The 20,316-nt window shown below is 38.3% G+C and overlaps 1 protein-coding gene across 1 annotated transcript; it reads left to right on the plus strand.

Moving 5' to 3' along the window:
* Nucleotides 1-1,523: 1,523 nt before the first annotated feature.
* LOC107570514 (protein bicaudal D homolog 2) lies at nt 1,524-19,259 on the plus strand. The gene is made up of 10 exons (XM_016256744.1): nt 1,524-1,663; nt 3,338-3,630; nt 6,609-6,821; nt 7,645-7,797; nt 9,179-9,631; nt 10,459-11,319; nt 11,955-12,134; nt 12,601-12,752; nt 15,908-16,241; nt 18,047-19,259. The coding sequence occupies exons 2-10, from the start codon at nt 3,397-3,399 to the stop codon at nt 18,050-18,052; spliced, it is 2,586 nt and encodes an 861-aa protein (XP_016112230.1). The 5' UTR covers nt 1,524-1,663; nt 3,338-3,396; the 3' UTR covers nt 18,053-19,259.
* The last annotated feature ends 1,057 nt before the right edge of the window (nt 19,260-20,316 follow it).

Below are 20,316 nucleotides of genomic sequence, written 5' to 3' on the forward strand. Positions count from 1 at the left end.
CTTCCTCTGGTGGCTAAAACACACAGTAATATGGTAATGCCCACTGCTTACATTATTTGACCTCAGAGTTAAAACTTGTACTGCAGCTGCCATACAGCAATTGGCAGTACTAACATTACATCTATTTATATAAAAAAAAATAAAGTGAACTTATAATCATCTGTTGGATGCCATTCTATGCACTTCTTGGCTAATATGATGGTGCCATCACAATTGGTTCTTGACACTTGCTGGCACTTTTCAGCCGAACAGCTGCTCATTTTGGCCAGGCAGTAGTTGCACTTACCTTCCTCAACTATATTAGTGTCCTGGAAGATAGACACAGAGAGCATCAACTGATATCATCAATTATTTAATGCTCATAATATTCATTAAAACCCATTTTCTGATTTAAAGTAATGGACAACAAAGGTTGATTCAACACTGATTGAACTTTGCTGTAGACAGCAAATGTTATTTTTGTATTCTTATTGTCTTTCCTCAGCACACACAATACCTTCACACTGTTGGGTTGTTGAATGAACAATGTATAAATAACATCTCATTTTTAGTCAGGCAGTTATTTGAGGAATGATGACAAAAAAGTGGGCCTACTATGCATTTTGCAACTTGCAGTCACTCGTATAGTTTTGAATGGGGTAAAATGCAATGGGACTGGCACCGGCTGGTCTAGCCTGAAAAATAAGCTTTTTTTAACAATATTTGAGCAAAAGAAACAACATTTATGAGACCGTTGTTGTCAGATTTCACTGGTGATTTCAAATAATGAAATTTAATAGTAAGCTTGGCGAACAGTTTTGTTGAATTTGATGTTTCCCCATTCAAAGAGATAGGAGCTGTGCTTGAATGCCCGAGGGGCGTTTCAAAGATGGCCGCCGAGACTTGCCTTATATGGACCAATCAAATGGATGTAGTGTAGCCTATGCTCATTGGTAGAAACAATATTTTTGTGGCCTTTTTTGGTAGGCTAGTTTATCGGTGCTAGGTTAGGTAACAGTTCAGGTACATTCTTTGGTACTATAGATGCGTCCCAAATCATGTACTTATGCACTATGACATTTTGTAGGATAAATAACGTGAGTAGTGCGTTCACACTGAAAATTCCCAAAAGAAAAAGTGCACTTTTGATGCACTTAAACAACAACAACAACAACAACAAACAGAATGTTGCAGCTTTAATTACGCAGGAAGGGGGAGGGGCTATCAGATTTCCGATAATGAATGACAAGATAACCTTATAATTCATACACTACAATGATGAACTGCCTTTAACTGAAAATTGAGTGTTTACTATTATTGGCACACTATTTTCCTATTTAATGCTGTAAAGTTGCTTTGACACAATCTGTATTGTTAAAAGCGCTATATAAATAAAGGTGACTTGACTTGACTTGACTTCCACTTGTATTGAACGTGACAGCTTAATCTTAATTGTATTCAGCGGCGGACCCACATCCGCTCGCTGTAACACGCTCGCTGCAGCCGAGGCGGAAGTGCGCGCGCGTCATTGGCTGCGGCTGAGTTGAGCTCGTGCTCGTGCTCGTGCTCGTGCTCGTGCTCTCGTTCAAACGGCGGACTCCTGGAGCGCGCGCAGGGAAGGGCTCACGCTCATGCTTCATCCGTCAGCTGGACTGCTACATGATTCTGCCATCCAAATGTAGAGGTGAGAAACGATTAAAAGCGAGCTTTTTGTCTTTAGCTAGCGCCAGCTGACAGTTTCTCCAACGCTAAACCGAACCTTGTAGCAAATGAAGAAATAAGGCGGATGTAAACATGAACCCTTGACACTTTACATTTAACGTCTTGTAAAGTGTTGCTAAGGCCAGGAAACCCGTAATATGTTCGTTAGCATTGTGGCTACAACAAACTGTTGACAAACTACCTTACAGGGTTTTGTCACTTTCAAAGTCGCCTTGTTAAATCATGATTAACGTATTTTTAATAACAATGAGCTTTCGTAGTCTGACCAGCTCAGTTCGTGTATTGGAGTGAAGCAGAATCACATACAATGAAATGTAATCAAATACTTCCTGTACATGTCAATAAACCACCAAATATAGACGCTTCTTGACAAAACCGGAACCTCATTTCAAAAAATGGGCACAGCTTGTGTTAATATGTGACTGTGTGAGGCAGAAGTAAAGGAAGAACTGTCCGTGTGTCTTATTTGGAAACGTTCAGTTCACGCTGACATACTGGATGCTGTTAAAGGGACAGCTCACCCAAAGATGAAACTTCCGCCACCGTTAAAGTGAATGGTGACTTAAACGGTCATCCTCCTTGTGTGTCGCTCAGTAAATAGAAAGTCATGTGTTTTTGGAACAGCGTGAGGTTGAGTAAATGATGACGTATTCTCATTTTTGGGTGAGCTGTCCCTTCAAAAAGCCATGTGAAACCTTCCTGTCATTAGATGGCATCGCCTGCTGCAGTGAAAGTGCAAAAGTGTTTTAAGCTGCTGGAGTAAACCTCATTCGACTGTGTCCTGCTGGTCTGATGAGAGACCGTCTCACTGAATGCCAGATTAGTAGCTCTGATAATCTCATAATAATGTTACGTCTGAGGTCTTTGAGCTGTGCGGAAGGTTTAGAAGAAGCTTATTGATAGTGCTTGTCATCATGTTGTTGCAAACATGTACCAGTCTTTCTTCTGTGGCACAGAAAAGAAGATATTTAACACAATGTCAAAGCTGCTCTTTCCCTATATAATAAAAGTGGATAGGGACCAAGAAGCAGTGGCTACCATTCACTATCAATAAACAATACGTTTTTCCAGGTTCCCTGTGATGGGCTGCCCAATTTGGCCAAAATAATATATATATAATATCCGTGTGTGTGTGTAGTATTTAAGAAAAATTCTATAATAAAACCTAATAATAATTCTATTTTACAGTATAACTGTAAAATTACAATACTAATATTTTTGGCTGTCTTTAATACATTTTTTTAAAATGGTAAACCATAACTTTTAACAACTTTTATTTTGAGGGAAAACTACAGAAATCCTTTAAATCTAAAATCTACAGCTGGTTTATTAGAGCTTTTCATTTTCATTTCAGAAGGTGGTTGGTGGATGTTGCATTTCCAAATTGCGTGGTAGAAGCGGCCCAAAACACTTTCAGAAAATGTTTTTTTTCCCCATCTGGTGAACAATAAAACAATCAGCCAATCAGAATCCACCCAGCTTTAATGAGCTTGAGCATTTAAATACTGTAATATGGGCTAATAATAAACAATGTTATCGTGCATTTGTGTGGACGCTAAAATATAGTTATTGTTGCAGTTATCTTTATAGTTATCATTCTTGGTCTGAACAGGCCTTAACATCTGACTTCTCACAGACATGACAAGACAGGAGTAAAGTATCTGTTCTCGGCCGGAGCGTGAGGTTGGGCAGAGGATGCTGGAGGAGGGTGATGGAGAGTTGGAGGGGATCGGAGGAGGAGGAGACGGGGGGCTCCAAGCAGAGGTGGACAGGCTGGCGGCAGAACTCCAGGAAGCCAATGAGGAGAAGTTACAGGCTGCACGGTACGGCCTGGCCGTTCTGGAGGAGAGTGCTGCACTGAAGATCAAACACAGCCAGCTGGAGGAAGATCATGAAGCCCTGAAGATGGAAGTGCAACAGCTCAAAGAGGTCAGTCAAGAGAGAGACAGATAGAAAGAAGGAAAAGAGGGGTAGAGGTTAAATTAAGCTATTGAGGAAATGCTGCATGAAACAAGGAGCTTTTTTTCCAGCCAGTGATTCGCAAAATTGTACTAGAATTTGTAATTTATTAATTTCTGCAAATTATTTAAATGATTCATTATGGCATAGGTAAGAGTATTTGTTGCCTAAATGTCTCTTGATTTTCAGTGGTTTCTTGCTCTCAGTAGCCAATAATTCGCCCACAAAACATATTGTGGTCAACACAAATCATGTTTATTATTGAAACAAGTGAACTTGTATTAAATGTAATCTGGGTCATATTTCCTATTACCTTGAGTAATTTTGTTTATCATTTTTGAGGATGAGGGCCTATCACAACCTGTTCTTGTTGGCTTCTAAGAACAGATGGATTTGTTCGTTTTGGACACAACCTTTCACATCAGAGTTATCAAAATATGGGTTTATCTGCTTTTTTTCCATGGTGACCCTATCAGAACAGACCTGCAACCAAATTTGAATGTTTTTTAAAGAGATTTTGTCCATATAACAATCAAGAATTGAGAAGACTTGTGTCTTTTAGCTGTTACACAATCAGCTTGGCGATATTTTTCTTTGCTCATCTTTTGTTGAATAATCTGAAGCATTGTCTTCTCTGTGTGATTCATATCCTTGTGGTCTTACAGATGGATAGTTTGCATACTCAAATGGTTTGTCTGGACAGTAGTACTCTTTATTTTCAGTCACCTGTTCTCCCTGTTTATCAGTGTCATGTAGAGTTTGTCATTTCATTTTAGGTTGATCTGTCAATTTGGGTATGATGGTACTGCCTAATTGCTAAATTTGCAAGAGCTTTTCCCTGCAGATCTCATGTAACAATGTACCAAATCAAAACTTGATATTTAGGTGAAGTGTTAATTACATAACATGAATAGTTCTTTGGGACCAGAGGACTAACCAGAATGTCTACATGGTCCATGGCCAAAGTAGAAAACAAATAAGCTGTAAGCCTGGTATGCATGGGCCTTTTTGGCTCTCTTTGTTATCTGATTTATTACATAAATCTGTGCACTGAAATCCATGCTTTTAGTATTTTACAATAATTCAGAATTAGCACATATTGAGGGATTTACATGTGCTTATGTATTATTGGTTTGCCGAGCTAATATGTCACTCATTTTATATATGAAATTCACATATGAGGCACATTGTAGACCCACCCCTCTGATGAAGATTAGACTCATGTATTTCTCTTTCTGTGTGTCTGATTAGTAGAGCATGAAATTGGCAAAGTAGATGAGTGTGGTAGAGTGAGATGACTGGACAGAGTGCACAGATCTGGGTCTATGGAGACAGAATTGTTGCTTAAATCCAAATAAATAGATTATGATCCACAAATAAATAGAATGAAATCCACAAATAAATCTTAAAGTTTCACAAACATGAATTAAATTCACAAATAAATAAAATGAGATTTGCAAATAAAAAACATATTCACAAATATATATTTATGTCACAACCACAACTTTGCCTGGCATTTATTTGTGAATCGCGTCCTGTGCATTTGTAGATAGCTGCACGCATTTGTGAATCGCGTCCTGTGCATTTGTAGATAGCTGCACGCACTTGTGAATCGCGTCCTGTGCATTTGTGGATTGTGAAACATTTCTTGCATCAAGACATGCTGACAATCCACAAATACGTAGACTCCACCCACCGTCTACTCAAGCCAATCAGATAACAGCCACATTCGCTGACCAATCGTAGCACGATCTCGCTATAGCCAATCACGTTTTGCTTTACAATCAGGGCGGTCTCGTCCTGAGATAACTTCATGCATCTGCATTGGCTCAAATAGGTCGATTCACAAATAAATGCCAGGCAAAGTTGTGGTTGTGACATAAATATATATTTGTGAATTTTTATTTTATTTGCAAATCTCATTTTATTTATTTGTGAATTTAATTCATGTTTGTGAAACTTTAAGATTAATTTGTGGATCTAATTCTATGTATTTGTCTATGTTTAATGTTTGTTAATCTCTTCACATTTATTTATAGATCTTTATTCATTTGGAATTAAGCAACAATTCTATCTCCATATGGGTCTAGTGTGCTAGGGAAAAAAACATGTGTGATACTTTTTTGTATTATATTGGCATTATACATCACCTTTTGCTTTATGGAAAAGATCTACTGAGATATTCTAACATCTGCTTTTGTGTGTCACACATGGATGTCATTTTGAGGGACATGAGGAAAAGCGCATCTTTATTTTTGGGTGAACTAGTCTTTTAAACAGCATGTCCTGCTTTTACATTTACTGAACAGAAGTATAAATTCTCCTGCTCTTACAGGCTCTCTCATGCACAAATCACTTCCCCCTCTTCAGTCTTTCATTATTAATTATGGAGTAGCACAAGCATGTTTTTCCCACGTTTTCACACGACTTAAATTACAATGTTCAGAGAAAAGTGTTTTGCTACGTTAATGACATCTTTGCCATTGTTGATTGATTCATCTTGTAACAGTTCAGTGTGTGACAATCTGGTGTACGTTTGTTACCGTTTGTTCAAGCACTACAGCGGCCTTAGCATGATCTTAACACATTGTAATAACACCCTCTGGAAGCTGGAATGTAATGTAGTGTCATGGGTAACGTATAGAGTTTCGCTTCACCAGCTCTCAATACAGTTGCCGTTGTTTATTGGTCAGGCAAGTAAACAAATTACTCAAATAATTAAAGACTGACAACTTAACTTTCAACAGCTCTGCTGTTCTCATTTGAAGAATTTCAGAAATTCACACAAAGTAGCGGAGGGGCCGTAAATTATGTCAGTGTTGCTTGTTCATTTAGTCAACTAAATTGTTTTGTTTCTTGTTTTGTTGGGAATTGGCAAAACCTCTGCTAGTGTAACTCAGTGTGTTGGCTATAATGGAGATGAGTGTTTTATGTGTATATGTTTACAGGCTCTAACAGACTCCGTGAGCAGCCATAAGCGTGCAGCCGCAGATGGGGAAAGTCGAGAAGAGAGGCTATTGCAGGAGTCGGCCACTAAAGAGGCAGTCATGGAGATTCGCATGGATGAGCTGCAGACAGAGCTTAAACAGGCCCGTGTCATGCTGGCCAATGCCTCGGCTGAAAATGACAGATTGGCTGGCCTTTCCACCCAGCTGAAGAAGGTACATACACTACCATCAATCAGAAGTCCTGTGTTTGCATGTGCATTCCCAACCACAAGTCCAATGAACCCCTTACTTTTTATATGAGCTGCACAGTGAGATTCATTAAAAAAAATAAATAAAAAGAAGCTTTTTTTTATGCGTAACAACATTAGAAAAATGAAATGTTCTGAGCTAAAATGCCACTGAATAACATACCCTTTGCTGGCTCGCTTGCTGATCAAAGTAAAAGTGGTAATAAGACTCCTTGTTTTCGTGAGGCCTGATCATGTGACAAAACCGGGTTGAGTTTCAATGTCAGCTTGAAGAGAAGAAAGGCCATAGTGAACTACTTATTGAAGTATTGTACTGGACGAAATGAATAATTTCTACTTTTAAAGGAAAGTTCTTTAATAATAAAATCTTATCTGCCCTCTCATGAGAGATGAGATGTTTCCTATTCTAAATATCCTTGCAATCTCTGCAAAAATATAGTGCATTAAAATGTGTCACGCCAGGTTTGACGTCAGTGGCTGCTTTGATTCAGTTTAATTGTATGAGAAAATGCACCTGGGACTACTAAACTTCACCTTTTATATTCTGAAGTAAGGCCTGAAATGCGGTGTGAACATGTAAATCATGACACAATAAAATAAATTTAGTTTGAACCATCCTTTTAGAGAATTTGTATTACCGGTAAATGGAACAAAGAGACCATAAACACTAAAGCTGCAGCATTTTATACAGCTACCACCATCTAATTGTAATTGTGCAGATGTAATTATTTTTGTTTGGTTTATTCTGAGTTTTATGGACTTCCCTGTCTGACTTCTGCTGACTCCAGGAGTGTGAGTGTTTGGAGGTGGAGAAAACCCGAATGAGAGAGGAGATGAAGGAGTACAAGACTCGAGAGGTGCAGCAGCTTCAGGATAACAGTGAGCTGGAAGATGAGAACATCTCCCTGCTGAAACAAGTCTCAGTGCTTAAGGAGAACCAGGTGTGGGAGAATGCACATCTCATATTTAAGTATTGTTTGTGTTGTTGTTTTCTGTATTTATTGAATATCCAACTTTTTCCATAAATATGTCATAGTAGCCCTCTAATGCAAGTCAACATGTCACATTAAGCACTTTCTTTTAGCTTTTGCTGGACATAAGTCTTTGCTTGTGGAATTTGCTTCGCTAGAGATGTCTTGCGACTTTGAATGCGTTTTTTGCAGCTGCTGTCACAGCTGATTTTTAACAAAGCTTTCCTTCTGAGGGACTGCACACAAGAAAGGTTTTATTCACATCCCGCATGAATATTCACAGTCACTCAGAGACTGTAACGCCTTCCCTGTTGGACTAAAATGCCCTGTTGGGGTAAAAATGACTTTTGAAAGATGGCAGCATCATTATATTATTTTTTACAGAGATTGGTAGGTCTATTAGTAAAATCTGTTGACTTTAGCAATATTCGATGCATTATACGCCAGTGGTGACCATTCAAAAATGGCAAAAATCACTTCGTTTTTTTTCCCCAAAGTTTGCATGCCTCTAACTAACATTTTAAGGCTCCATTCCATTTATATGGTTCCATTCCAGGAATATACAGTGTTCCCCTGCCATTATATTAGGGGGGTGCCATAAATGTCCATAATCAAAAAGTTTCAGAAATTTGGTTGATTTAACAGGGAATGACCCCACTGTAATTTTTATGTGTTTATAGAAATGGGAACTAGTTATCAGTCAATATTATAGTTATGGTTTGTGTATTACTGTGGTCATTACATTAGTTATATGATACCAGATAAGTAAAGGCAGGCTTATCCAGCCTAACAAGTTAGTACTGTGCTGGTATGTTTTGGGGGAAGGGAGCTACATAGGATGTAGACAAGTGGAACGTTGCAGAGTATGACTTCTGTTAGCCCTAGTCAAAATTGTAGTTTCTTGATGTTTTCACTGCTAAAAATACAATAGAAATATTAGAAGAAAAAAATATTTGAGTTAATTGTCAAGGTAACAGTTTTTCAAGTTAAGGTTGAAGTGCTAAAATTACTAAAATGAAACTGAAATAAAAATACATTAAAGATATATATATATATATATGGCCTACAATTTATAGTTTAATCAGAGCTGTATTTTGGTTGGCACAAAAACAATGAGAGATTTTTAATAAATCTCGAATATGGTGACAGTATCAAGTACAAACGTACATTTATAGCCTCACACTAATAAAATGACAAAGGCACAAAAAACTTTTCATCCAAACTAAATATTCAAGTCTTTGAAACCTTTATATCTAGTTTTTCATCACATAATACAAATATATGTGCTTTACTACTACAACTAGATTTAGAGAGACGATCACATATTAAACATCTACATTTGTGTCCACAGGTGGAGTTTGAGTCAGTGAAGTTGGAGTTGACCCATAAAGATGAGGAGCTGGAGCTGATGAGGGCACAGCTAGAAGAGGCTGGGCGTCTGAGGGAGATTGCAGAGTGTCAGCTGGACGAGGCACTCGAGGCCCTGAAAGAGGAGAGGGAGCAGAAGAACAGCCTGAGACGAGAGCTCGCCGCCCTTACCCTCAACCCCTTTGACTCTATTGGCCACTTAGAGTTACAGCTGGATGACAGCCGGGATGGAGAGAAAGAGAAGGAGGCAGGAGAGGAGGAGGAGGAGGAGATGGACAGTGGGTATAATAACTCCAAAGGGATGGAGAGAAACAGGTGCTCCACACCCAGAAACAGCGATGTGTTCCTAAGACCTCAGGCGCCTGGGCTGGTGGCCGATCTCCTGAGTGAGCTGCACCTGTCAGACAGTCAGAAACTCAAGCAGCAGCTGCTGCAGGTGAGGAAACCTCTTCACATCCTACATGCCCCTCACTCACTTGATGAACTGTTGCAGTGTTTTTATATCAAAGATTCTTTACTGGAGACTTTCTGAGAATTATTTGTCTGTATTTGTGTTTTCCTTCCTGACCTTGTTTTGCATATCCTGACATCCAAACTTAACTTTGCAAATTAGGTATCCGATGCATGTTTTACTTATTGGACAATAGATCTGCTCAATGTTGCATTGCAAATTCTACACTCAGCCAACCTGTAATATAGCAATAGGCCTCGTGGAGCAGTGGTTTACAATGAATTTAGAACAACAGTGTTGTCAGGCACGACACAGAACGGAGACCCTAAAAACCCCTTAGCTGTTCTAAAATTACTGTAAATCACCACATCCCTGGCTTATTGCTTTTATAAAACAGTTAATATGGATACCTGGCAAGGTTTCATGAAAATGATATACCATATTCTTGAGGATGTGTATAAGTCAGGGAAGCAAGTAAAGTCGATGAGTAGCCAGGTTCATATTGGTTGATGTCCATCTCTTCAGATCTCCGACCTCAGACCAAAGATTAAAAGATTTGAACCCCATGATGTAAATGCCTGTAAAATGGTCATGTTTTTTATTTTATTTTTAACTCTACTACTTCCTGTTTCATACCACTTCCTGTTCAGGATGTACTGTGTACTGTACCATCAAGTCAGTTACTAAGCAACAAGAGACTTTAGTTCTAGTCTCTTTAGTAAGTTTATCTCGAGTGTTGTTGTCTATCCAAAAAGCTTGGATTGAGTTAATCAGAATAATCTTGTCATATGGGTTTGTGTACCCATATCCAGGTGGAGAGAGAGAAAGCCACACTGAGCAGCACCGTGCATGATCTCCAGCAGCAGTTAACCCAGTCTAAAGATGCTCTCAGTGAGCAACAGGTGAAGATGGATCAGCTGACCCAGCGTTTGGAGACCCTTCAGAGTATGGCCTCGAAAAGGCCTGCTGAACGAGAGAATGGAATGAGCCCGCCTCCTAGGTCTCTTCAGAACCAAGAAGCTGAAAATGGCATCAGCTACTACGAAGTGGATGCAAAAAGCACAGAGGTGCTAGAGTGCCGCATGCAAGCGGCAAATGAGGAGCTTGCGCGTCTGCATGAGGAGCTGAAAGAGGCTGGAGAACGCTCCAAAGGTCTGGAGGAGCGCTACAAGCAGGAGAAAGAACACTGGAGGGGCGAGGCACAGGAACTCGCTGATAAAATACGACAGTGTATCACTGCTAGCCGACAGGACCAGGTGCGAATAGGACAGTTGGAACGGGAAATTGGTGCCACGCGCCAGGTCGCCACTGACTCTGAAGGCCACCTCAGTGCTACACAGGAGGAGCTTCTGGCCTTCTCTGAGGAGCTGGCCAACCTTTACCATCATGTGTGTGTTTGTAACAACCTCACGCCCAGTCGTGTTACACTGGATTACTACCGTGAAGGAGCACAAGCCGGGAGAACGCACAACCATTCGCAACCGCACAACTATCGCGAATCCCTCCGTAGGCACAGGCGATCGGGTGAAGTGTTGGACCTGGGCAGCAGAGGGAGTGGAGACACATCATCTAGCTGCGGAAGTTGTCCAGGGTCTCCTACACTAGACTTCAGGGACCCAAACAATGTGCGCAATCTGGTAGCTATCATACGCTGCCAGATTAAACATTTACAGGTATGTCTGAGCCAGTGTCGGAAACACTTTTGTCACTTCTTGTTCAATTTTCATTCACTTTCCCATTTCACTTTAATCGCGATAGCCTTAGATTTAGTTTTAATTACTCACTTGCCCCAAGTGCCTAATTTCCAACCTTGGTCTCAGCTCTTTATGCTAGTTAACATTAAAAGGTAATATAAGGAAGTGTACACACAAGAATTTTCATTTTAATGTATCCTAAAATGCTCCTTAAATAAAGACGGCTGAATAAAATGATAGCTCATCATTGAAACATTTCATTTAAGCCTTTAAGCAGCTTTTTTGGTGGAGGTAAAGCATAAAATATGAACCGATTAGACCAGGCTGCATTAGGATGCCTGCCTGAATCTGTTTTAACAACAAAATTCAGATTATAGCTGCACTTTTGCTTTTAGTCAACTCAAGAAAAAAAAATGTTGAAATCATGGCAATATCTAAATCTAAGGTTTTGCTTTATTGGCATTTTTGACACATTTTTATGTTTTTATACTATGCTCATGATTATTTTTATATGTATGCTATGAATTTTATATTGTGTTGTAATTCAGTCTTTCTAGCACTTTAGTCGCCACCACTGTTTAAATGTGCTATATAAATAAATTTTTACTTTCCAGGTGGCGGTGGACCTGTGCAGGCAGCGTAACCTGTTGTCTTCTCCAGCAGCAGGAGGGAGCACTGAATTAGACCGTGACATGGAGGCGCTGATTGAGGAAGTGTTAAAACTTAAGTCCCTCCTGAGCACCAAGAGAGAGCAGATAGCCACCCTCAGAACTGTCCTAAAGGCCAATAAACAGGTACAGATGTAAGATATGTAACGTATTGAATGCATACTAAATATAAAATAAAAATAATTTTTATATTTAAACACTGCTTTTCTTTCCTATCAATATAGTAGCCAGTTGTGTGATGTTTAACTGCTTCATTTGCATGCAATTTAAAGCGGTAGACAATTATTGGGAATATTTGAACAGAAAATGTACATTATTGTTGTCAAGGACCTCAGTAGGTTTCAGAGCAGATACAAAAGTAACACTTCTGTTTAATATTCAAGCAGGAATCATTAATGGACATTACTGTTACTCTTGAAAAAGGTTGACTAGGCCAATATATCAGTTTATCACAGTGTTTATTGCGTATTTATTGAATAGTTGTGTAAAATGTGCGGCTTTTACTCTATGCAGTTTGGAGATTGTTCTTGAGCACATGGTTTCCTTTAGTGTTAATCAGATCATATGACTGCTTTACTTTTTTTTTCCTCAGACAGCTGAGTTGGCTTTAACCAACCTGAAGACAAAGTACGAGACTGAGAAAAGTATGGTGACAGAGACGATGAGGAAGCTGAGAAATGAACTAAAGGCCCTGAAAGAGGATGCAGCCACCTTCTCCTCCCTTCGGGTCATGTTCGCAAGCAGGTATGATGGGATTACACGTGCTCAAGTGTTTTGCTCACGGACCATAGAAGTTTCTCAGTTCATTGCTCGTACAGCACATTGAATGATTATAGGGGTTTTAAGGTTAAACTGGTTGTTTGTAAACTGGTTTGATTTATGGACAGAGTGCAGATAAGTTCATGGGAGAAGTTGATTCTCCCAGTTCCAGCTTTCCCTTATCAATTGAGGAAAAACATTCAATTTTTATTTGTAATAGTTGCCGATTGGTTGTCTTGGGCTGCATGAGAATACATAAATGTAACGAATCAGCTCATGGGAAATATTAATAATTAATCATAACTAGTTATAATTAATTATGAATATTTTAGATCCGCTGTAGATATTTAGCTGACCTCTCAGGGTCAACTGTCTTGTCAATTCTAAGAACGTTAATTTCCTGGTTAAGGGAAATAACTTCCTTACTGTACAATTCTACAAAAGCTTGTAGCATAAATCTGCATGATTAAGTGACTCCAGTTATGAGCAAACAATGAACCACGTCAAGTGTGATACAAGTAAGGTTTTATTAACTACATAAACACTTAAACTAGTCTAACATTCTACATAAACACACACACACACACATGCATACAGTTGGTATAGGAAAGGGTTAAAGCTTAATTCAGTACAGAGAAGCGAAATAAGGAATGAAATTATGGAACCATTTGCATATTCGGCAGATTTACACCGGAGGGAAACATCAGATTCTTAGTTCAAACACACCTTTGTAAAAAGGTGAAAATGATACCTAATGTATCAATTAATAAGACTAAGTTTGGATACTTGCAAGTCTCGTCTGTCTGAAAATAGATTCCTGATGCAATCTTAAGGCCAGTTTGAGTCAGAGAATCTTGGTGAAATGGAAAGGTCGAGGCCGAAGCCTGGCACGTAACTTAGGATGTTCTGGGATGAAATGGAAAGGTTGAGGCCGAAGCCTGGCACGTAACTTAGGATGTTCTGGAGTGGTGGAGCTCACATCTTATCGAAACCTAACAGAACCACCGACTGGGCGGGTCACATGAAGTACGCCTTTAAAGTCTGCAAAGATTCACGCCTCTCAAGATGGGCTTGTCCAATGAGGAAGTCCGGAATCCCAAGTGGGAGTTCTGAGATACTGGGGCGTTTTTATGGCCCTTTGTTTGAAAGCATGGTAATTTGCATATGAAACTTGGATCAAAATTACTAAAGACTCTTAGAACACTCATATGTTGCGTAGGTATAAACATACAATATACACTCTCAATTAGATCATCCGAATACTAATTCATAGATACTAAACATGGTAGGGTTATATATATATATGTAAGCTGACAGGAGTGAGTGTTTCGATCATAAGCCTACATAAAACAGTATACAATCTCAAAGGCAAAATACACGATGACAATAATATGCACCATGACCTGAAAGATCCTGTGTGAAAAGTCCTTCCCTTGTGGATTTTCCTTATGGGCAAGGAAGCGATTTTCTTCACCTAAATTCCAGGAGGCCGTAAATGTATCTGGTGTCAGGGTTGCCATGGTAACCAGGGGGTCCTAGTGGCAGACATCCTGGCATCCAATTTATTGGGTGAGGGGACTGTGACGATTTGTTAATCTAATGAATAATTGATTTGTTAAATCAAATGAAAAATGGTGTGTCTGATTGGTCCAGACGCTACATAAATCATTAGCTGACATGATGTAAGGAGTTATAGAGACTTTTTAGTCATAGAACAACCTGCACTGTGGTAAAAGATATACAGGCAGTGTTTGTTTACAGTTGTAGAAAGATCTGAAAGGACTTTGGAAAGAGAGTCATAGAGATTAGACAGTCATGACCCTGTTTTGAGAGCAAGCTAATAAGATTATAATCTCAAGGCCCGGTCTCTCACAAGCTCCTCTCACATGCTGATTAACGTGCACACTCTCTGATCCCGTGTGCAGACGAGAGCAGCTCACTCAGAGCTCAAGTCATAGATCAAGTGTCAAGGGAACAGCGAGTAGTGGATCTAGACTTCTTTAGAAATAAAAGCTGATTTTTAAGATTGCAGCCAACCACATAACTTGTTGAAACACTTACCAATTGATTTTATAATTATTTAATGATTTTAGTAAATATTAAAACAAATAAAAAGGTTATAGCTGCTATTTTGATGTGCATTTTATTTATTATCTTTAAATAAATTGAACTATCTGTAAAACCAGTAATATTATTACAATTTAAAATCATTTTCTATTTAATTTATTTTCAAATGTAATTTATTCCTGTTATGTCAAAGCTGAATTTTCAGCATCATTACTCCAGCCTTCAGTATCACATGATCCTTCAGAAATCATTCTAATATGCTGATTTGCTGCTAAAAAATATCTTTCTTATTATCAATGTTGAAAACCTGAAAACTGTGATAGCCTTTTTCAAAGTTCTTTGATAAAGAGAAAGTTCAAAATCCGCAGCATTTATTTGTAGCATTATAAATGTCTTCACTGTCATTTATTGATCAAATCCTTGCTAAAAAAAATTCTTACTGACCCCAAACGGTTTTGAATGGTAGTGTATATATAGTTATCAGACATTTTAAAAAGACCACTAGTTACTAGGTAGTTGGTTACTGGCCCAAGTTAAAGGAGCTCACTGCTATATCTTTTCAGTGTCAATGGGATTGATTTTAAATTTTTTAACTATTATGCATCTACTTTTCCACCACCAGATTAAAATAAAAAATTATATGTATGTGTGTATATACAGTGTGTGTCATGTCTGTAACACAGTCAGTGCCTAAAAAGTTACAGGCCATAGTTACATACTAATCACTAAACCAAAGTATGAGCAATAGTAGCATTAGTAATAGTGATGATTACCTTTGCAAGTAATACTAGTTATCAAGGTTGTTAACTGTGTATTGATTTTGTTTTTACTCATAAACTCATATTTTTTATTGTTCAGACACCAAAGGGTTTCGGTCCGGTTTGTGTGTGTGTGTGTGTGTAGCGCTTTCATGAGGACAATACTCTTCTACACATTCTTGCATCAGTTTCTAATAAAAACTAAAGTGTTTTTATAAGGGATGTTTATGCAAAAAGTAATCCCTTTTATTCTTTCGTTATTTCATTTTATATGTATCTCCATTCCTGTTTCCTGTATCCTTACCATTTTCACAGATGTGACCAGTACGTAACTCAGTTAGATGAGATGCAGAGACAGCTCGCCGCCGCTGAGGATGAGAAAAAGACGCTCAACTCTCTCCTCCGCATGGCCATTCAGCAGAAGCTGGCACTGACCCAGCGGCTGGAGGACCTGGAGGGCTCTCTTTCCCCTCTCAGTAACGGTGGCAGCCCACGCCACTCCCGGACCAAGCATCTGACCAAGTCAGGCCGAGCCCCGCGGAGCCCCATGAGAAACAGTCCACGCTCCAGTCCGGTGCTAGTGCCTGCTGCCTCGCAGAACATGAGCAGCCACATGAGGACCCTCTCACGCAGCCTTCACTGCAGCCCCGTAAGAGCGCCCTCCTCTTCTTCCTCATGCTCGTCTTTTTCTGCCTCAAACGAACCTGAGTCCTCCATGTCCATGCAGAGTTTAGCATCTGTCGGTCTTGTGCGCAACACTACTTTCATTCGTAGTTACGGGTCAAGTTCGTCTCGCTCGTTAGATGACTCTGCTGGAGGGTTGGGACCATTTGCTATCCAGTCACGACAACCCAAAGTTAACGAATCACAAGCAAATAGCCTGAAAGTGTCGGCACCGTTGCGCAGTAACACGTTTATTAAAACACGTCGCACATCTGTTCCTGTGAGCAAAGTTGGTTCACGTTCTGTCGAAGCCCTTGACACACCATTAGCTAGAACTGGTGGATCAGAGAAAAGACATAAAGTTACAATGGAGGAGAATGATTTAAAACCTTCCAAAAAGTCCAGTGTAGAAGGTGCATTTCTCAAAAAGCGGTCTAACATCTCTAAATCTCGATCTGATGAAGGAACTTCCTTTAGTCGTTTTGCATGTTCAAATACAGCATCTATGATGCAATCGAAATTTTTCCCTCAGGCAACATCAAGTGTAGCATCTTCTAGTGATCAAACCACTCCACACAGTTCTTCAGATAAGCACCAGAAATGGCCCTGTAGGACAAAAGCATCCTCGAGGTTAGCAAGCCACTCAAACTCATGTCATGACTTCGGTGAGGAAATGGTCTTGAATCCTAGTCGTGATATTAAGGGGAAACAAGATCAACTCAGAAAACAGCAAAGAGGTGTTGATGCAGCAAAAAGATCAACTCACACTTACACACACCAGACCAAGTTCAGAGCCATGTAACTTATCAGTTGTTAACTGCTGACACATCACATGAATAACAAAATTTCACAACCAACTCTGATAAAGCGATTTAAAAAAATACATAGGGAAGTTCAAAATTCAACTCACTTGGTTGAGCATTTCATCAAAGCACTCATAACAGTGTAAAAAATACCTGCAAATTCTCTGCATCAGTTTTTTTTTATAAATCATCTGGTTTTGTAAAAACAGTAATATTGTGAAATATTTGTAATATTTCAATGTTAAAATGTAATTTATTCCTTTGATGGCAAATCAGAATTTTCTCCAGTCTTCAGTATCACATGATTCTTCAGAAATAAAAACTGGTTTGATAGATTAGATATTAAAATTATTGTTGATAACTAGTTAATAATTATTAAAATTTTATGGCTGATAAATGATGATTGGCAATACTAAAATTGTCTAACTGGATAATAAATATAATTTTAAAACTAAAAATCTAATTTTAAATGCTGCAAGTGAATTTAGACATCACAACGTTATGATGTAAAGTGTGAAAAATGGTTATACATTTTGAGAGTTGGTAAAAAATTACAGTGTTATTAAATTACTAGTGTTTTTAAACTTTAAATTAGTGTTAGCTGACGGCCAAGGTAAATTATTTTTTTTAGAAATTATCAAAATTAAATATGTAGTATCAACTAATATGGGTCAATTATAAAATCTTTAATATTGTGGATAAATGATACGGTACTATTACATTATGCAAAAGAATCTGGAGAAACGTACTAGTGGAAATTTACTTGAAATGGACGTTTATGATGCATTATCGGTCTTTTTGTAATGTTTGTGTAATTGAGCCTTTATTGAACCCAGGATGTTCTTTTAAGCTTTAAGTGATTGTTTTCTTCATAATTTAAAACAGTCTGTTGTTGTTTCCTATCTTATTCTTTCCTGTCTCTAATATTAGCTCAGCATTTGTATGGATGAACACGTTTGACTTACTGTGTCTCACTCTGTCTTTGCAGAGATGAAAACCTCCTTGTGTCTCCCTCTGTGCTCCAGCACAGATGGACCATGTTCATGCCCAGTTCATGAACACCCTTATCCTGCAGACCTGTCCCAGCATCCTCCTCATCAGACCTCACCTCATTGGATCTCTCGTGCCTCTCCTCCCACCCCCTCTCTCGCCTGTTTTTCCATATGTTGTCTTCTGTTTGTTTGGATCAAGTCGTTCAGCTTCAAGATACTGAAAGCTGAACACAGTCATGTCATACCATCAGATTTTTCCCTAATCATGAACAAAACCAAAAACTCTTGGAGATCAGTACTGTTTAGTCTGGCTGTAACTGACCTTTTCTTATACTGGCCATAGATAAACATACCTTGTTTTGGTTTTAGCCATTAAAAACTATCATGGAGGACATTCCTCTGGTTTAACTGACCAGTTGTGCGGTTCTACTAAGGCTAGAGAGTTTGTTATTGGTTATTGACATATAACTTGCCCTGGCATTTAAAGACTGCTACAGTGAAGTGGGAAAACAACAACCATATAACCAGAAAGCAGAACAATCAGCTATGCAGAGGTTCAAAGACATTTGCTGCTAATTAGCTCATGCAAAAAAAAAAGAAGCAAATGACCAAACTGCCAGTTTATTCTACCTATAACACGGAGTTAACCATCAGCACTGTTAGACAAATGTGATTTATTTTTAAGTAGGACAGTGGCAAACTTGTAATGGTTGGGTTCATGTCAAAGGGTAACACATTGACTGGGAAAAAATTGCAATAGGATTTAAAATAGTGCCTTAATACTTTGATGTTTTGAGTGAAGATTTGCAGATAATTGGTTTAATATTTTGTTTATTGAATTGATGATTATGGTCTAGGTTGTTTTAAGACTAATTATGGACTTTGTTTGTGCATGTATGAACAGTACAGATATTACATTCCCCAGTAGGCTTGTTTTGTTAAAAACAATATTTCACTGTGCTTGTCAGAACCGTGATTATTTGTCAGATGTCGTGTGGACCTGCCTGTCAACACTTTCATCTCGTTTTCGATATTCATCGTCATTTCCACATTGAAACAAAATGCTTCCTATTGTATTTTTTATTGTTTTTATTTTTTTACGCTGATTTTCTTTTATATTGTATTGTTCTGCCCTACAGAATGGTAATCTCCACACAATATCAGGACTTGTCTTAAATATGTGGTGAAAAAATAAAAGTTTTCAATGTTCGTGTATTTGTTGTCTTTTGTCTGTCCTATTGAGGATGATTTGACATGTCAAGCAGTTATATTTTGTTTTCATTTTAATTTTAAAATTGTAGAAATTCCGTTTTGGTGTTTTATATATATATATATATATATATATATATATATATTTATATTATATGTCTGTATATTTTAAGTTTTAGTTAATGTAGTTTTAGTTTATTTTATTTCAAGTAATGAAAATGTTTTTTAAGGTTTTAGTTCATGATAATAACCGTGCAGCAAGATGATGGTAAAAATGTCACTGAATGGTTACACATCACCTAATGCTTTCTTTTAAACATCAGAAATGATCCCATTTATGACCCATACTGTATGTTCATGTGCTTATAACCCAAGCTAGCATTTAAAAGTAATGTAGTTGTGTTTGGAGATTTTAGATACTTCTTGTTTTTGAAATGTGATAATCGTGCTTGAAATTTTAGATAATTAAACATATTGAGCTGTTAGTCTTTTAATCTTGACAGATTGAATAACCAGTAGCCCTGTTTGATTTCACTTTCCCTTCATCACAATTCAAGTGTTTCACTTCCCTCGGAGTTAATTCCCAGAGTCATATTTCAGGTTTGAGGGTTTTGTGCCCTCTAGTTTGACATTTGCACATCTTTAGTCAGAGGGGTCAGTTTTTGTCATTACTTCCTGAAGTAAAAAGATCCCTGAGCTCAGTATAACACCTCTTTTGTTACTCAGCTGACAGAGAGCCAGCGCTTCTCATTGGGCTCTTCTCCTTCAACGCAAAGGTATCGAAAGGGTCTGAAGGAATGTATCAGAGTAATTTTCTCATCAAAATGTAGTTCAACAGACGTTCTTAACAGTATTTTAGTACTTAAACACACCTCTGTTTTTTAGCTAAGCTAATGCGAAATGCACCATTTGCAGCCATAATTATTTTATTTTATAAGCGAAAGCGTCCGATAAAGAGCGTTGGTCATGTGCTCTAGCCTGCCTCCATTCAGAATAAAACAGCTTTTATTAGGCTACTGATAAAACAGGAGCCCACATCTCATTAAGGTACATGATT

Source organism: Sinocyclocheilus grahami, unplaced genomic scaffold, assembly GCF_001515645.1.
Source record: "Sinocyclocheilus grahami isolate Dianchi unplaced genomic scaffold, SAMN03320097.WGS_v1.1 scaffold1468.1, whole genome shotgun sequence".
Classification (NCBI taxonomy): domain Eukaryota; kingdom Metazoa; phylum Chordata; class Actinopteri; order Cypriniformes; family Cyprinidae; genus Sinocyclocheilus; species Sinocyclocheilus grahami.

Coding starts and splice junctions, on each gene's coding strand:
- LOC107570514 (XM_016256744.1), top strand. CDS start 3,397: ATGCTGGAGGAGGGTGATGGAGAGTTGGAGGGGATCGGAGGAGGAGGA. Junction 11,320..11,954: donor GCCAGATTAAACATTTACAG/GTATGTCTGAGC, acceptor TTTACTTTCCAG/GTGGCGGTGGACCTGTGCAG. Junction 12,135..12,600: donor TCCTAAAGGCCAATAAACAG/GTACAGATGTAA, acceptor TTTTTTCCTCAG/ACAGCTGAGTTGGCTTTAAC.